At 39.4% G+C, this 18,247-nt stretch overlaps 1 protein-coding gene across 5 annotated transcripts in view; it reads right to left on the bottom strand.

Moving 5' to 3' along the window:
• Positions 1 to 18,247, bottom strand: part of LOC128518418 (serine hydroxymethyltransferase, cytosolic-like) — a 33,890-nt gene that overhangs the window by 13,545 nt on the left and 2,098 nt on the right. For 2 of the 5 annotated variants that reach the window (XM_053491511.1, XM_053491512.1), the window contains exons 2-6: positions 2,861 to 2,924; positions 2,600 to 2,684; positions 2,416 to 2,448; positions 1,230 to 1,329; positions 37 to 170 (exon numbers count right to left, since the gene is read on the bottom strand). In XM_053491511.1, the coding sequence (XP_053347486.1) occupies positions 37 to 170; positions 1,230 to 1,329; positions 2,416 to 2,448; positions 2,600 to 2,684; position 2,861 (353 nt within the window). In that variant the 5' untranslated portion in view covers positions 2,862 to 2,924. Of the gene's footprint in view, positions 1 to 36; positions 171 to 1,229; positions 1,330 to 2,415; positions 2,449 to 2,599; positions 2,685 to 2,860; positions 2,931 to 18,247 lie in introns of all 5 variants that reach the window. The other 3 variants (XM_053491510.1, XM_053491514.1, XM_053491513.1) reach the window with 3 other exon arrangements.

The following is an 18,247-nucleotide window of genomic DNA, read 5'->3' as shown; positions in this document are numbered from 1 at the left end:
AAACAAACAAAAATATTCAAAATAATACATTTTCACCTTAAATGAAAGCATTTGTTGCTTATGCATGAGCTCAGGGCCTCTGAAATAGCACGACTGGTAAAATTCTCAGATGCATTAAGTGTTAAACTATGCATCTGTCTCCTCTTCTCATTCTGTATGATGTTAAATACCTGTAGACAGATTTTTCACACTTGTAACAATAAAAAATTTAAGTTCTGTACATAAGTTTATGAATCGTGAACAACCTCCAGATGCAACCTGAATCACCTGTATACATCCTTCTGAGCATGTACACACATACTGAGACCTATCTACAAAGTCACATAGTGACGACGTACAGACAGCATCGTACAGACCATATGACCCTGAAACCTTTAGAGTGGCATGTGACAGTAGAATGAGCTCATCCATGACGAGACATCCACCATCTAGTGGGACAGCCTCAGCTGAGACAAAGGCACCTCCAGTGTTCTTCACCTGCATCTCATGGACAGCTGTTTTGGAGATAAGTCTTAGATTATCTAGATTAATGATTAAATCTCATATTTGATTGACAGGACCTTGGACGGGAATCACAGATTCAACTGCGACTTTACCTCGGAGGCATTTGGTCACCAGAGCATGCAGGCATGCCATTCTTTAACACTTTTTGCCAAGGTGATCACTAGTTATTAATTTAGTTAAATATCTTACTAAGCCCTGAAGGAAGGCGCCGTAAGTTTCGTAGGTCAAGGAGAAGCTTACACTCGAGGGTCCTATGGAACGGAAAGGCTGTTAATTCAGATCTTAATAGTATGTAAGGTGGATTAATCACTGCTGTGGCTGCCATCCTACCATTCTCAACGGACACTGGTACTGTACATACACAGGATCTAAATAAATGTGTGTATGTGGTCAAAAAGGGGGTAGGCATATCCTGAAAGGTCTGTCCCTGAGGTTGGGTTTGGGATATATTGTAGGTTCAGCTAAATTAAGTCCATTAGGAGATCAGCTTGGAGGAAACCAGCTTTTAAAAAAAACTTTTTTTTAGCAACACCAGACTAAATATGCTTTTATGATGTCGGGATTTAATACAGATCACACGTTAATGTAATATGTAACATGCCCAAGGAAGTATTCGGGTGATTCTGACTGCTAATGATATGATTTAGTGCACAATGCAGTCATGAGCATAAAATTGTTAAAAATTGCACATTTAAAAATCTCTAAGTGGTTGCTTGGTAACTTACCTCTGGATCGTTAGTGCTGAGAGGCTCCAGCATCATATGGTCATGTGATTCACGTGTGCTCTTGTTGAAGGAATAAACATCAGTATTTTCAATGCTCTTGCTGTCAAGTAGAAAATAAAAAAGAATAAAAAGTAAGATTTTTTCTTTCATGAGGTTTTGAGTTTACACATTACCAACAATCATTATAAATAATATGTTTGAAAATTTTTTTAATGTTTAATAATTTACATACCTTCAGCAATAACATATAATAAATAATCTATATTTTGTAACCATATCACAGTTTATATTTTCCTTCATTCATTCTTTCATTCCTCTTTTACACGGCTTATTCTGTATGGAGCCGCAGGGGCCTGGAGACTATTTAGAGACTTTGGGTGGCACAAGCAGGGGTACACCCTGGACAGGGTGCCAGTCTAGCACAGGGGAACCACACACACACACACACACACACACACACACACACTACAGGCAATTTGGGAACACCGATTAGTCTAATCTGCATGTCTTTGGATTGTGGGAGGAAACCTCGAGGTGGGAATCGAACCCTCGACCATGCAGGTTCAAGGAGACAGTGTTAACCACTATACCCCCAGTTTATATTCATATTTCATAAAAACAAGTTAAAAAAACAATACATTATTTAGTACATTCCTATATTGTGAGTGAATGTGTAAGTGTAATGTGTGCCCTGTGATGGACTGTCAGCCCGTCCAGAGTGTACCCTACTTTGTGCCCTGAGACCCCGGGAGGGATAGACTCCAGGCCTCCTGAAGTGAGAGTGATTTACAGTCACTAATTTAGGAGAAACAGTGGGTATAAAAAGTTTTTTTTTCAAACAACAAATTTCTTTTGTAACTGATCCTATAAATAAAGTATGAATGCATCCATTCATGTCCAGTTTGATAAACAATTGTCCATAACTAAAAAAATAATTACATTACGTTTCTGATATTACAAATCTGACATTTAACATTTTGTGGGTGTAAAATTAAATTGTATAGTTGCAGCTCGTTTTTAGCTTCCCAACTATAATAAAATTCTTCACAATTAAGGTGTCAAATGATCCAGTTGGTAAATTTACACAAAAGAGTGTGAAGCTGATCCCTGTTACACACCAGAGGCTACAGTTAATAAGAGGTTGCTTTTCTTAGTCATGCGGAACTCTGTATTCACACATTCAAACCTGTTAGCCTGCTGTTGTCTTGTATACTGTAAACTTTAAACAAACAAACAAAAAATTGTAATGTAAAACCCTTATCAGGTGTTTTTGGCACGCAATGAGCTGCATTGTCGCATTCTATAAAGTCCTGACAAAAATGTTGACATAAAAATATAACTTAAACCATGATGTACAGTACAGTACTCACGTGACATGGTGTAATGATCTCTCTTGATGATAACACCTCCAGTAACTCAAAATCCTGGGCATATTTTTTCTTATGAATTTGCTCACTGTAAAAAAAAAAAAAAAAAAAAAAAAATATAATATATATATATATATATATATATATATATATATATACGCGCACACACACACACACACACACAGATTAGTATATTTTGCATTTTAAAGTTTTAATAAAATAGTTTGAAGAAAAATTTATGTAGTCTGTGCTGTGTAAACTCACTTTTTTGAATCCCTGAGAATGCGGCGAGTCGCTGCTTGCACTCAGTTGTCCGCTCCTTAATGGTCTTCTTGTGTTCGTTTCATTTTTAAAAGACAAATTAATAATTAGATGCAAGAGACTAGATCATTTTTATAAATTATTGAGCATATCTATATCTTTGAAAAATACACACAGTCAAATAGAATATTAATAATAATAGAATGTCAAATAAGTATTCGGACAGTGACACAATTTTTTGAATTTTGTGTACACCGCCACCATATACAGTTGAAATGTGATTTATACTTTTAGCTTTCATTAAAGATTCAAAGAACTTTATTAATCCTAGAGGGAAATTGCTTCAAAGGGCTTTACAAAACCATTTAACAATTACAGCCTTTTTTATTGTTTTACAAAGTACCTAGATTTTTACAGGCACAAAAGTAATTAGTTAACTGACTGATAAACAGTTGATGGTCAATTGTGGGTTAAGAAAACAAAAGGTCTGGTGTTGGTTACAAGTGTTGAATTTGCATTTTGAAGCACTTCCTGGAAATTCAATATCCAAGCCAAAGTGGTGGCAGTACAAGTGAGGAAGGCTGAACAAAAATAAAAAAACAGACATGCAGTATCATAGAGATGGCAGAAACGTCTAGAGTCACCAAATCTCCAATTCAGTAGATTTGTAAAAAAGGAAAAATGCACTGGCGAGATTAGAAACATCAAAATCCTTAAAGGCCACATAAACGTCCAAAAAAAAAAAAATCACAATTTCTTTCCTTGGGGAAGGAAATCCCATATTCACATCGTCTATCTGAAGCCGTGTCAGTGCTCCATCTCACCACCCGTTTGCTGTCGTACAACAGCTATAGACAGCATTATCACCGTAGTGCCTGTGGGGCAGTTCATCGCCCAGCTTACACTCTTTTCTCCAACATCAACTTTTGCAGACTGACTCATTAGACAGAGGACAACCCAACCATAACCCAGTCGCTGGCTCACTATTGGACAGAACACGTGCTGGGACAGTCAAACTGTTTAGACCCAAGTGCTGGATCTAACCATTTAACCCAGAATTCTGGGTTGTTCATCTGACCCGACCAGTGGGTTAATGTACACAAAATGTACACAACTTTACATAATGTAAATATATTGTCACAGAATAAGAAAATGTGAATAACTTAATTTTGACAAAAATGTCAGACAAAACCATATAATCCCAGAGTGACCATTTGTTAAATATAAAATAAATGTAATCTAAAAACTCTGTAAAACAATAAAAACAAGAGGCCCTTGTAAATCTGATTTGAACTGCATTTAATACAACTTTTTAAAAACATTTAATACAATGTTTAAACACTTTATATAGACGTTTTCAATACAAAACTTATATTGCCAACATGACATCAAACATTTTAATCTTAATTATCTTAATTAACATCTTAATATTTTAACTATTACTTATTTAACTATTCCTATTTCATTACCTTCAAAATGACATTAAAAACAAAAACAATCAAACTTTTAAAAATATTCTTGATCATATGTGGGGTGAAAAACTGTTGTCTTTAAAAATTTAACAGATGAGGACTCGTGTCCATCAGTCTGATCTACAGTATGCTGGAGAGAGGTAGTGAAGAAGGTGAGAAGACACTGCTTTGTGAAAAACTTCAAAGATAAAACAAACATCAACAGCCTCTACAAAGAGTCTGTATCAATAGCGTTGCCTCCAACAATGGGAAAGGTCTGTCAGGTCCCTCTTGTCTCATCCCCAAGGCACAAAACATGGAACAATGCTCCAGTCATCTCCATACTTTGCAGATATCATTTCCATCATGCTGGTCCCCACCTGTGGATTACACACCATCGCTTAGTGTTGCAATATTACTAACATTTACGTCAAGCATTTTTGTTAAGGATATACAGCTGTATGTATGTATTTAATGCAAAAGGTTTTTTTTTTTCTCTTGTTAATGCACAAAAATACATGAATTAAGTGTATATTTCTGACTAATTTACCTCACAATTTAACGTGTGCGGGATAACAGGATACGGCGCTTCATCTGGATTTAATACGAAACATTCACCTCTTTTCAAATTCTCAACAAACCCCAGATGAATACGATATCTAATTGATGAATTTAAAACTTACAATAAATATTTCATAAGGACGAAGAAAATGCTCATTTTAACCGATGAATGAAAAAATATATATTTATATAACCCCAAACCACCATATTAAAGCATTTAACTTGATCAATAAAATATGATTGCTCCACACCACCACAACTTACCACAAAAAAAAGGTAAAATGTACTTTAACTTACCATAAAATACTGAGTGCTCTGAGTATGATCCAATCAGAAGTAAAGAATCCAGAAAGTTCTCCAAAGAATAAAGCAACTGCTGGGTGAAAATAACAGACAGAAACAGGAGACATATTAAAACTGTCATTAAACACCCAACTGCTTCTTCTGACAACTATAAAATATTATAAAATATGCCAAAAGTCTTTCCACACACAGCTTTAGTGAAGATTACTAGTAATTTACCTAAAATTACATTTGAGATTACTTTTGGTAAATTTAGTTTTTTTCAATGGTGTGTGCTACAAGCGCATTTTTCTCATTAAATACTGTACAGCCGACTATTGGCACAGAATATTAAAACATGAACATCCCCAAAGCCCTATATCAAAGTGCGACTACAGTAAAAAAAAAAAAAACGGTGGAAAAGTGACTGGACATGGAAAGGATCTTGCTCCTACCACAACTACAACATTTAAAATTTAGGTCAAAATTCATATTAACTTACCATAAAATACTGCCAGCTTTAAGTTTCCCTCGCTTCAGGAGTGAAGAATCCAAAAAGGCACGTCACGTGTATTACCTGCTGGAGCTCAAATCTCCAAAATCTTTGGGGCAATTTTTTTAAATAGACCCTATCTTTAAAAAACGATTGATGTTTTGAGCTGTACAGTACACAAATACATTCTCGCCTAAACAACTCTTAAAACTGCATTTTTGACACAGTAACAGTAATAACAGAATAAGAATAAACCAGTTGTTGGGTCAAAATAACCCAGCCAGGTGTTAATTTGTAAATGACCCACTAAATTTCATTAGACCCAACATAGAGCAACTTAACAAGTTGTTTAAAGTACCCGAAAAAACCCAGAATTTTGACCCAGCATAAACAACCCAAAAATGTGTTTACAAAAACATCCCAGCATTATTAAGCATGTGTAAGCCTGGCTCCTGTTTACTTACAGTATTTCCAGCACAACCTGTAGACGCGTCACACATTGATCATTCAGACTTAATTAAAGAAGGTAACCTCATTTGGTTTTAAGATTTCCATATTCACATCATCTACTGTACTGGGATTTGCCTTCATAGTTGTAAATGACAAGTGACAAACCACCAGTAACACAGAATAGAAAGGCCAGATTAATATTATTATTATTACTATTAGGTTAAACAGTTCTGTGATACAGAAATAAGTTTTATCAGAATGACTGAACCTGAAGTTAAACATGGTAGATGCAACGTTTTGAAATGGGCTTGTAACAATACCGAGTCAGTGGACTTTGCCTATAATGTGACCTCTGACAGAAGTAGCAGTATGAATTCTGAAGTATAAAGGGCTATATTATCTGCTTGTAAAAACTTATAGGACAATGCTTTTCTTTACAGATGGACCACAACGCAAAAAAAACATATCAGGAAATGAACCCAAGGCAAAAAAAAAATGTGTGCAAAGTCAATCATCTGGCCTCATGTATGCGTTTCCCTTACTCTGGACGAAACCAAAGACAAAAACAAGCAGCAACTGAAGGTGACTGCAGCCTGGAAAAGCATCTCAAGAGTGGGCTTTTGGTCATGTCCATGAATTCCAGACTTCGAACAGTTAATTAAAGCAAATGTTTTACATCCAAGCATAAAAAATATATATAATTGTTTTTTTTTTATTACTTTTGAGCCTGTAAAAATGGAAGGATGTTGAAAATAAAAAACTGTAATTAATAAAATAGGTACAGTATTCCAGTTTTTGCTGGAAACGTAAAACCAAAACAATGACTTTTCAATAAATCACACAAAATCTAATATACACTATACAGTGAACTTGCATCAATTAGTGTATGGTTAAAACGAAGTGATCCTGCTCTTATGGCTGTTAGCAAACCGTTTCACTGTCTTTGCTTTTAGTTGACATGCATCGGCAAGCAGTTGTATTTCCAAACCAAAGATCAATAACATTTGGTCGCAGTTAAGTGCACTAACATAAAGATGCTGGAACATTATGAAGCATAAGGAGATTATATGACTAATGTTTTCTCTTTCACCCTCAGTTAATTTTATCCCTATTAATGCTCTTCTTAATCTCTAACTTTGCTGTCTTGTTTTATTTTTCCATTGAATTAGAAATTGGTGTAGAGCAAGGCTGCTCACTTTTTAAACCAGAAATCAGTCTAGCGTGGTACTACTCTGTTACATGGCACAGACCTGTCACTTCACACTGAGAGAGTCATTCAGAGGACGTATAAAAGGTGCAGTCATCTGTAGCAAGTTTTGCCTGATTACTATGCTGTCACATAATCAGCACAGGTAAAACGTGCTGCTGTAGTTGCCAAGGGATTTGCATGACAGCTTTTCATTATTCAAGACATCTGAAAACACACCTAGACAGGTTTGTTTAATTTACATTTACAGGTGGATTTTTTATACTGTCATTATCAATGCTAAGATCAACAAAAAAGGATTTACAATGCAGAAAATCCACCTTCTGAAAAGCAAGTTGTATGTAGTTCTTGGTTGGGCTGCTTTAGCAGGAGTGGTTTGATTCTAGAAACGCAATAGTTATAGCTCATTTCCTGAAAACGTGTGTGTGTGGTGGCTCTTAATGCACTAACTCCAGCCTCACTCCACTTCGTGTAAAGCACCCACAAGTTCTTTAGATGGCTCTGCTTGACCATCTTCTTAAGGCTGTAATCATGGCTATAGTTTGTGCATAATTTCCTGCAACACTTCCCTTCCTGTCAACTTTCCGTTCACATGCTGCGTTCACACTGGGAACAGCCAGTCTTCTCAGATATTGCGGTTTACATGTAACAAACTAGACCAAGAGATACAAGGTATTTATACTGTCTGTGATTTATAGTAGTTTATAGTAATACAAGGGGCGGTCATAAAATTCATATAATCATAGAAAAAATATATAAAAATATTTGCCCAAATTATGTCTCCGTAAATAAACATTTCTTCTTGTATAAAAAAAACAACAACTGCGGTTTAGTTCTGCACAATGCTGCTAAAGGATCAAAACCAAAATGGTGCGCTCGGTTGAAAAAATTTGGAATGTGTATCTTTTCCATGACAACGCGCCAGCCCATACAGCTCATGAAATGGTGAAACTTAAAGGCTCCAGCAGCTCATCCATCAATGAAGAAAGTTTGTCGCCTTGGAGAACATGTAGATAAGGGCTAAGCTCTTAAACAACATTTGTTTTTATTATGTTATATTTCTTAGGAATAATAATATTATGACCGCCCCTTGTAGTAATTTACTTAAACCTCTGTTAATTTCAATGAAAATAATGACAAAAAATATTATTGCCGACCTTAGACGAGATTAAAACTAAATAGAAAGTAACCTTTAAAAACGATAACATAATGTTTTATATTTTTGATCAACTAATAAGGCATAAACAATAAAGTGAATGATGAATGAATAGACAAATGATTTTTAAAATCTATTTATCTTTCTATTCAATGTACTTTACAAACAGCAGTGGCGCACCCTATAATTGGTGGCGAAAAACATTGCTCCACCCCTCATTACCTGGTAGAGGTGTCCCTGCTCTTGGAAAAAAAAAGATTTATGAAATGACTTAACAAATATCTTGCAATGGGAAAAAAAATGGGAATCAATGGGAAAAAACATAAGAAAAGTGAAAAGGCATTTGAATACCAGAGGCTCAGTTTGAGGTAAAAAGTTTGAGGTAAAAAGTTAACATTGAGTTTCATGTAACGTTTAGACAGATTGTGAACATTTTAATGTGTAGCATTATTTAACCTTGACCTTGTGTAGCTTATTACCATTAGCTTTTGCGCTCACTACCGTGTTAGTCACCCGTGAACAGGTGACATTAGACTAACGTTATACCTCGTTGTTATTAACCTCGCTAACCCTCAGAATGGTCACAGTTCGAAGTAACTACAAGTGAAGGCAATTCCTAAACTTTTTGCAGTATCTAAAACATTACTGCATTGCAGACTGCAGTTACTAATTGAACGGAGCTAACAGCGCAAATTAATTTTGGCTGTGTGAAGTCACTTTAACTCAAGCAGGAACGAGTGAAGTATTAATATGCAATATCCAATACTCTGACAGGGCTGTCGGAGACACTTCTTTACCCATCTTTCTCTGTTCTTGTTTTTACTGTCACTTTTTGCAGTTAAACATGTCCGTGCAGGTAGCCTACATTCATAGTAAAACCACAGTGTTTTCTAGCCAACACACTGCACTGCAACTGTTTATTACACAAAACACAAGTCATTTTAGTAAAATTGTCATTATTATTATTATTATTATTATTTGACAACGTTATTGAATGTGAAAGTTAGTGTGCATGTTTTAAAAGAAACTTTTTTGTACACAGGGCTTATGTCTCCAATCCTTAAGCTTTCTCATTTTTACCCAGATGTCGATCCTTGCTGTGATAAATGTAAAAGCGGAGAGGCGTCTCTTATTCATATGTACTGGACATACCGGAATTTTTAAAAAATTCTGCCAGGATGTCTTTAAAACCTTGTCATGTATATTGAAATACAATCTTGAACCAGACCCTCTAATTGCTTTTTTTGGCATCACTGGAGAGGAAGATAAATGTCTAACTTCAGCTAAACCAGTGGTTCTCAAAGTGTGGGGCACGCCCCACTAGTGGGGAATACAGGCATGACAGGTGGGGCGCAATGAATGGAAGGGAATTAGTGGAAAATAATAGGAAAGTACCTATTCTAATTCATGCTTTTCTTTATTGACAATAAACATCGGACACTCGAAACTAAGCAATCACATGCAAAGAAATGGATCATTAATACAAGTAAATTGAAATAACATCAGAGAAAAAGTGGAACATAGTGCAACAATAACTGTTTAACGTCGGCATGTTAATTGCAGAGGAACAATATATAAGGAAACATTCAGTATTATGTATGTAATTTCATTTATTCCAACGTGTATGCTGAGGTTTTTTTTTTTTTAGTCAGTACTAGTCTGGCATTTCTAGTTTCCAGTGTGGTAACAAAGTTGCTTTTTGATCCTTCAGGCGCTGAACAGAAGGGAAGATCAATATCGTTCTACGATTTTGTTGGTGTGCAGCATTTAGAGTATAATGGAGTATACAGTAGAATAATGAGAATATTCTAGAGGATAATGGTGTTTATGCTTTTAAACATGTATAATTTAAGGCAGATGGAGCTTAAAGACAATGTAGAGAGGAAATATATGTGGGTATCTTATTTGCGGGTTTATTTACGCAGCTATTGAATTCGGAGATGCGAATATCAAACTAACTTTACCGCGGACACAAACAGGTGTTATGCGCTAAAATGCGCATAAGCAATAAAATAAGCAATATAAAAATATACATGTTGTATATGAAAAAAAATATATAATTTATATATTTTTTCCCTATACAACATTTTTTATATTGCTTATTTTATAATTAAATTCGTTTGTTATAATTTGTAATTTGTAAACCATAAACCTATGAATTTATGTTCCAATATACTATTTGAAAGAGATTATGTAGAGGGGGCAATCCGTGGCGGGGTGGGGGGCATTTTAGAGCATAACACCAGGTCAGTAGCGTACTGTATGTAGTGAGCATAATAACATCAATGGATACATTTGTTACATGGACCACAAAAAAGCAGGTGATTCAGCACTATCAGCCTAATCAACCAAAAAAGCCTATGATGAAGCCTATATGTTGCGCTTGGATTTATGGTGGTGATGGTGAGGGCAGAGGAGAGACCTGTGTGTGTTTTGTGTCTTAAACTGCTGGCAGCAGACAGCATGAGACCCAACAAAGTAGGAAGATACTTAGAGACAACACACCCCAGTCACGGTAATAAGCCACTCGACTTCTTTGAAAGAAAGCTCAAGATAAGTGACGAAGTAAGCCTGTTATAACAATTGCACCTGTATTTTATCTGTTTTGAACTTGCCGTTATTTGATCTTATTGGTTTAGAAATTGATATTTCAATAAATAGTACACTTGGCCATTTTCGTTATCATTTTGTTGACAAGTGGGGCTTGAAAATTCGCCCACCCCCTTAAGTGGGGAATGACAGAAAATGTTTGAGAACCACTGAGCTAAACAGTGTTTATTGTCTTTGGCAACACTCCTGATCAGGCGTCCTCTTTTATTCAAGTGGAAGGATGCCACGTCACCCACTCACGCCTAGTGGCTCAGAGATATTAGGTCCTGTTTGTCCCTGGAGACGATTCACTACTCAATCCGTGTTTCAGACTTGAAATTTCAACAGATGTGGGGGCCATCCTTCGCTTTTTTCATATACTCTACATTTATAGTTTAATCCCCTTCCTATTTGATTTTTTCTCTCTCTTTCTCTCTTTCCTTTTTTTTGCACGCAAAACCAGACTTCCAGCTCCATGGTCTTTCCTTTCCTTCTTTAAATATGCCTGGCGTCTAGCCTTTCTTACATATGTAAAGCTGGCGGGGAGGGGTGGGGTGGGTGGTATAGAGGTTTATAGGGGGTTTATAAAGAGGGCATTGAAACACTACATGTTTATATCTGTTATATCCCTGTTTAAAATCAATTAAATATTATAAAAATATATAAAGTAAAGTAAAAGAAACTTTTTTCAGATTTTGTTGACAAAAAAATCTTGAAAGACTTAAACTAATAATGATTAAAAGACTTAAATGTACATAAAACTAATGTACATTTTCGTTAAAAGATTAAGACTAAAACAAAAAAAAAATTCACCATATTCAGCGTTTTAATATAAATACATACATTGGTGTTTAAAATAATAGCACTGTGTTGAAAAAAGTGAGTAAAGCTCCATATCCATATATAATAACTTTTAATTTAAATCACATAAATGCATTGGACCCCCTGCACATTCTATTCTGAATCACAACATGAAGAAAAATGTGCTTAATGTATTATTAGTTTAATGTAAGTGAAGAAAAACAAATATTAGCCTGTTCAAAAAAATAGCAGTGTCATCACTCATCTTTATAAAGTGATGAATTTACCGTTTAAACAAAAATGCTTGAAGTTTAATCTTTCTTGTGCATCTCTGAACTAATATTTAGTTGTATAACCATGGTTTCTGAGAACTGCTTTACATCTGTGACATCTGTACTACACACCACAATTTCTATGCATTTCTTGGTTTTGCCTCAGAAACAGCATTTTTAATGTCAGGCCAAGTTTTCTATTGGATTAACGTCTGGGGATTGGGCTGCCACTCCATAACATCAATCTTGTTGGTCTGGAACCAAGATGCTGCTCACTTACTGGTGTGTTTGGGGTCGTGGTCTTGTTGAAACACCCATTTCAGGGGCATTTCCCCTTCAGCATAAGGCAACATGACCTCTTTAAGTATTGTGATGTACTTAAATTGATCCATGATCCCTGAAATGTGATAAATAGACCCAACACCTTAGTAGGAGAAGTTTCCCCATATCATGATGCTTGTGCCTCCAAGTCTTCACAGTGTACTGTGGCTTGAATTCAGTGTTTGGGGGCCTGACAAACTGTCTGCGCCCTCTAGACCCAAAAAGGACAATCTTGCTTTCATCAGTACACAGAATATTGCACAGTTTCTCTTTAGGCCAGTCAATGTGTTCTTTGGCGAACTGTAACCTCTTCAGCACACGTCTTTTTTCCAACAATGGGACTTTGCGGAGGCTTCTTGCTGGTAGCTTGACTTCACATAGCCGTCTTCTAATAGTAACAGTACTAACAGGTAACTTTAGATGTTCTTTGAAATGTCTGATCGATACCATTTTGTAGATCTAAATGGAGTACCGTCTGATGTAATGCGGGTCAGTTTTAGGACCTCTGCTGTTCTCAATATACATGCTTCCCTTTCGAACATCATTAGAAGGCATGGGATTAGTTTCCATTGTTATGCTGATGATACCCAATTATATATCTCAACAAAAACAGACGAAATACCCAAGTTGTCTAGATTAACCGAGTGTGTCCAGGACATAAAAGATTGGATGACCAATAACTTTCTTTTACTAAATTCAGATAAGACAGAGATATTACTCATCGGCCCAAAAAACAGCACACAACAGCTTTCACAATTCAGCCTGCGTTTAGAAGCATGTACTGTTACTACCAGCTCAACAGTAAAAGACCTGGGCGTAATATTAGACAGTAACTTGTCCTTTGAAAATCATATTTTCAATATCACAAAAACAGCCTTTTTCCATCTTAGAAATATTGCCAAATTTAGGAGTATCCTATCCGTATCTGATGCAGAAAAGCTAGTTCATGCATTCATGACCTCCAGACTGGACTATTGTAATGCATTACTAGGTGGTTGTCCTGCATCCTCAATAAACAAGCTTCAGTTAGTCCAAAATGCAGCCACCAGGGTTCTCACCAGATCCAGAAAATATGATCATATAACCCCAATATTATCATCCCTGCACTGGCTACCTGTTCAGTTTAGAATTAATTACAAAATAGTACTACGTACATACAAGGCTTTAAATGGTTTAGCTCCCTCATACCTAACCAGTCTTCTGATACGCTACAATCCACCACGCTCCTTAAGATCACAAAACTCCGGACTTCTGGTAATTCCCAGAATTTTAAAATCTACAAAAGGGGGCAGGGCATTTTCATATTTAGCTCCAAAACTTTGAAATAGCCTTCCAGACAGTGTTCGAGGAGCAGACACGGTTTCCCAATTCAAAAGTAGACTCAAGACGCATCTCTTTATTCTGGCATACGCGTAACTCATCCCATAACCTCATACTTCAGTACACCTATCCTGAATGGCAACTACGCTAATTCTCTCCATCTTTTCTGTATTTTTCTACCCATCCCAAGGCATCTGGAGATTGTGCCAGCTTTAGTAGACAAAGGCCAACCCTGCGAGGTTCCTGAGGCATCCAGAGAAGGCATCCAGATTCTGCTTTATGATGGTTGGAGCTACACGTGGTGCTCCTGTGCTTCCAGTGATCCAGACCCCATCTGCCCTCTGCACATACTGACTCCCTGTGCTGAACTGGACTTCATGTTATCACCCAGATAAGGATGGGTTCCTCTCAAGGTTTCTTCCTATTGCCATCTCAGGGAGTTTTTCCTTGCCACCGTCGCCGTCACCCTTGGCTTGCTCATCAGAGACATTTCATTCATCATTTATTCATCTAACTATTATCTAGACACATTTTTCTCACACATACACACTTCCAAATATTTTCTTTTCTAAAAAAAAAAAAAAAAAATTCATTTTTGTGAAGCTGCTTTGAGACAATGACCATTGTTAAAAGCGCTATATAAATAAAATTGAATTTAATTGAATTGAATCAATTTTGTTATTCTTAGATCCATTGGAATGGTAGTTTTCCATTTTCTTCTATGGCTTTCTGGTTTTGGTCTCCATTTTAAAGCTTAAAAAGGATTTGATAAGATTTTAGCAGAGCAGCCTATCTTTTTCTGCACTTCCTTGTATGTTTTCCATCTCTAATCAACTTTTAAACCAAAGTACGCTGTTCGTCTGAACAATGTCTGAAACGACCTGTTTTGCTCTGATTTTCAGAAGAAAATGCACAGGACAATCTTTTCTGCATTTATCCTTAAATAAGGGGAACTTGTTTGACGCCTGTTTTTTTTTTTAAAGAATAATTTACCTCTCTAATTGAACTCCACACTGCTATTATTTTGAACAGACTAATATTGTCAAAAACTAACCTGAGGTGACCAGAAAACGTAGCTTTAGCGGGTAGCCCTTTGTTGCGTAAATGGTAAACCCAAACGCGGAAGAACACGAGTAGGCAGGATAATCACGCTATTCAATCTAACCGGGCGGTGAACTGGGGCCCCCTGTCCGAGACGATGTCTTTGGGGAACCATGCAGGCAGACTACGTGTTCCAGTAACAGCTCGGCGGTGTCCTTGGCTGATGGGAGTCCGGAGACCAATGTGCCTGCCGTGGGTTGAGTTGTCTGAGATTTCTGATGGTGATGAGATTTTGGTGATCCGTCCAGACAATGAATGGCTCACTGGCGCCCTGGAGCCAGTGACGCCATTCCTTCAAGGCCCACTTTATGCCTAACAGCTCGCGGTCCCCTACCCCGTATCGCTACTGAGTGGGGTTAAATTTCTTGGAGAAGAAGCCACAAGGGTGTAGCTTCTGGTCTGGACCTCGCTGGGAGAGAACAGCGCCGGCGCCCACATCCGACGCGTCCACCTCCACAATGAACGGTTGGTTGGCATCTGGGTGAAGAAGAATAGGGGCAGTGGTGAAAAGGTGGCAAAGTTCTTTGAATGCAGAAATGGCGGCGGGAGTGAGGTGGAAGAGATGAGGTAAGGGCCTGGTCAGACTGGTCAGTAGTGCTGCAACTGTACTGTAGCCCCGGATAAAGCGACGGTAGAAGTTCGCAAACCCGAGGAACCGTTGAAGCTGTTTGAGAGTCTTGGGTAGGGGCCAATGACGAGCAGCTTCTAGCTTCTGCGGGTCCATGGCCACACCCTGGGGCGAGATAACAAAACCCAGGAATGTGGTGGAGTGCTGGTAAAAAGCAAATTTTTTCAACTTGCAGTACAGTTGGTGAGCGATATAGTCGACACATGGGCGAAGCTCGCCCCCTTTCTTTTTCACGAAGAAGAACCCCGCGGCTGCCGGCGACGAGGAAGGCTGGATGGTTCCATGGCGAAGGGCGCTGGCGACATACTTCTCCATTGCCTGCGTCTCAGTGGCTGACAGTGAGTAGAGATGGCCGCGGGGAGGGATGGAACCCGAAAGCTCTATCGCCAGGTCAAGGGCAATGGGTTGGCAGATGGGTGGCTCTTCTTTTACAAAAAGCTCCAGCCAGGTCACAATAGGCGGGAGAGATGGCGTTGATGTCGACATCAGGGGCCTCAGACTCCCAGCCTGAGCCCGTAGGCAAAGTTCAGAGCAGGTCGGCCCCCACTGGATGATTCGATTCTCGGTCCATGAAATAAGCGGGTTGTGCTGCAACAGCCAGGGATAGCCGAGGATGATGGACGGTGATGAGATGGATGTGAGGTGGAGTTGGATCTGTTCCTGGTGCTGGTCTATGGCGAGCGTGATGGGTTGGGTCTGATGGGTGATAGGGCTGGATGATAGGGGCCGACCGTCGACCGAAGTGATTTTTACTGGCTGGGATAACGCCTCAATCTTCACCTCCAAGTCTTTGGCATAGGTAGAGCCAATGAAGTTACCAGCGGCACCGGAGTCGATGAACACGGTACTTCGAACCCGTTTGTGGCCAATTTGGAGGGTTACCTGCACCGTGAAACGTGAGATGGTGGCGTCGGTCGTGGTGGAGAGGTGGACGAGGCCCGGTTAGTCTCTCCTCACACTCACCGGGGCTGCGCGTTTCCTGGGCGAATTGGGCAGATCGCCCGGTGGTGTCCCGCCGACCCACAGTAGCCCCCTCGATACCGTCGTTAACGTTCAGCCACGGTCAGGGAGGCACGTCCTAGTTGCATGGGTTCCCCGGCTCCGGTGTCAACCACGGCAGGAGGTGGAGATCCGACAGGTCCGGTAGTGGTGGTGTTGAAGGCTGTAGGTGGTCGTAGTGGGGCGTAGGAGAAGGTGGGTGCAGGCGGCATGGTCCTCGGGGCTGGCTTGGGGCGAGAGAGAAGGCGCTGGTCAATACGGAGGGCGAGCTGGATTAATCCCTCCAGTGTAGCGGGAAGCTCTAGCCCGGCGAGCTCGTCTTTTATTCCCGAAGCCAGTCCCTCGTAGAAGGATGTCCGGAGCGCGGCATCTCCCCAGTCGGTCTGCACGGCGAGGGTCCGGAACTCAGCGGCGTGCCGGCTCACAGACGATGGTAGAGTTTGGTGTCGGTCTCCACCTCGCCCGCTGGGTGTTTGAAAGTGAGTTTGAGTTGGCAGGTGAACTCGTTGTACGAGTGCGCGGTGTCTGTATCTGCCCGTAGAACTGCCATGGCCCACTCAGCTGCCTGCCCGGATAGCAACGAAACCAGAAGCGTGATGCGTAGCCGATCGGTGGAGTACCTGGTGGCATTAAACTCATACACCAGATCAAGCGCTGTCAAAAACACACTGCACTTCTCATCCGTGCCATCCCATTTATCCGGAAGTGTCAGAAATACATCAGAAGGACGGGGGGTGGGGGGGGGGGGGGGTTGGTGCGGCAATGGGAGACCGGCTAGCCACGTGATCCACAAGCGCATGTCTTGGAGGCCCAGGCGCAGATTAGCGATCTCTCCGGTTAGTTTGTTGATCAGCTCGGCGTGCTGATCTACCACGTCGGAGAGGTGCGCATGATCCGCTGGGTTCACCGCGGATGGCTCAGTCATTCTGTCAAGAACTAACCTGAGGTGACCAGAAAATGTAGCTTTAGCGGTTAGCCCTTTGTTGCGTGAATGTTAAACCCAAACACGGAAGAACACGAGTAGGCAGGATAATCACGCTATTTAATCTAAGGACTCTCACGAATGGGGAGCAAGGGAAAGACACAATCTAACCCGCGTCCTATAAATGCACACTCAATCAGAAAGCAAAGCCAATAAAGTGAGTACTCATGATTTGACGAACGATTCCGACGTGGCATGGGCAAAGACTTAATGACTGAGCAAGGTGCTATGGTTTGTTTACTCCTTTTATACTTCCTGGTTCGCAACCGCTTAACTTCCGGGTCCTAGTGCCGGTCGCGGACCAAGTGTGCATGACAAATATTTGTTTTTCTTCACTTACATCAAACTAATAATACATTTAGCGCATTTTTCTTCATGTTGTGATTCAGAAGAGAACGCGCAGGGTGTCCAATGCATCTGTGTGATTTATTGGTTATGTTGCTTATGTTAGGAGGAATTAACAAGTTACTTGCCTTGGGTTCCCAGGGGGACAGGTGAGAGTAGCACATGAGAGAAGTTTGTATACTGTCTTGCCGTTTGGCTTAATAAAATAAGTTAACTGTAGCCCGCTTTTTACCCACAGCCAGAGAGAGACTGGAGAATAGTCAAGAAAGTTGGGTTACAGACTGGTAGCAGTGGTGGGATTCAAATCCACGCCTTCGACGAGACTGGAGAATAGTCAGACAAGTTAAAAAAGTTGGGTTACAATAGTATGAGAGGAGAGGAGAGAAGACTAAAAAAGTCAAACCTGTTAATAAGTTAATAAAATAAGTGAAA

Source organism: Clarias gariepinus, chromosome 3 (genome assembly GCF_024256425.1).
Source record: "Clarias gariepinus isolate MV-2021 ecotype Netherlands chromosome 3, CGAR_prim_01v2, whole genome shotgun sequence".
NCBI classification, from domain to species: Eukaryota; Metazoa; Chordata; class Actinopteri; order Siluriformes; family Clariidae; genus Clarias; species Clarias gariepinus.
This window is presented reverse-complemented; position numbering and strand designations above follow the sequence as displayed.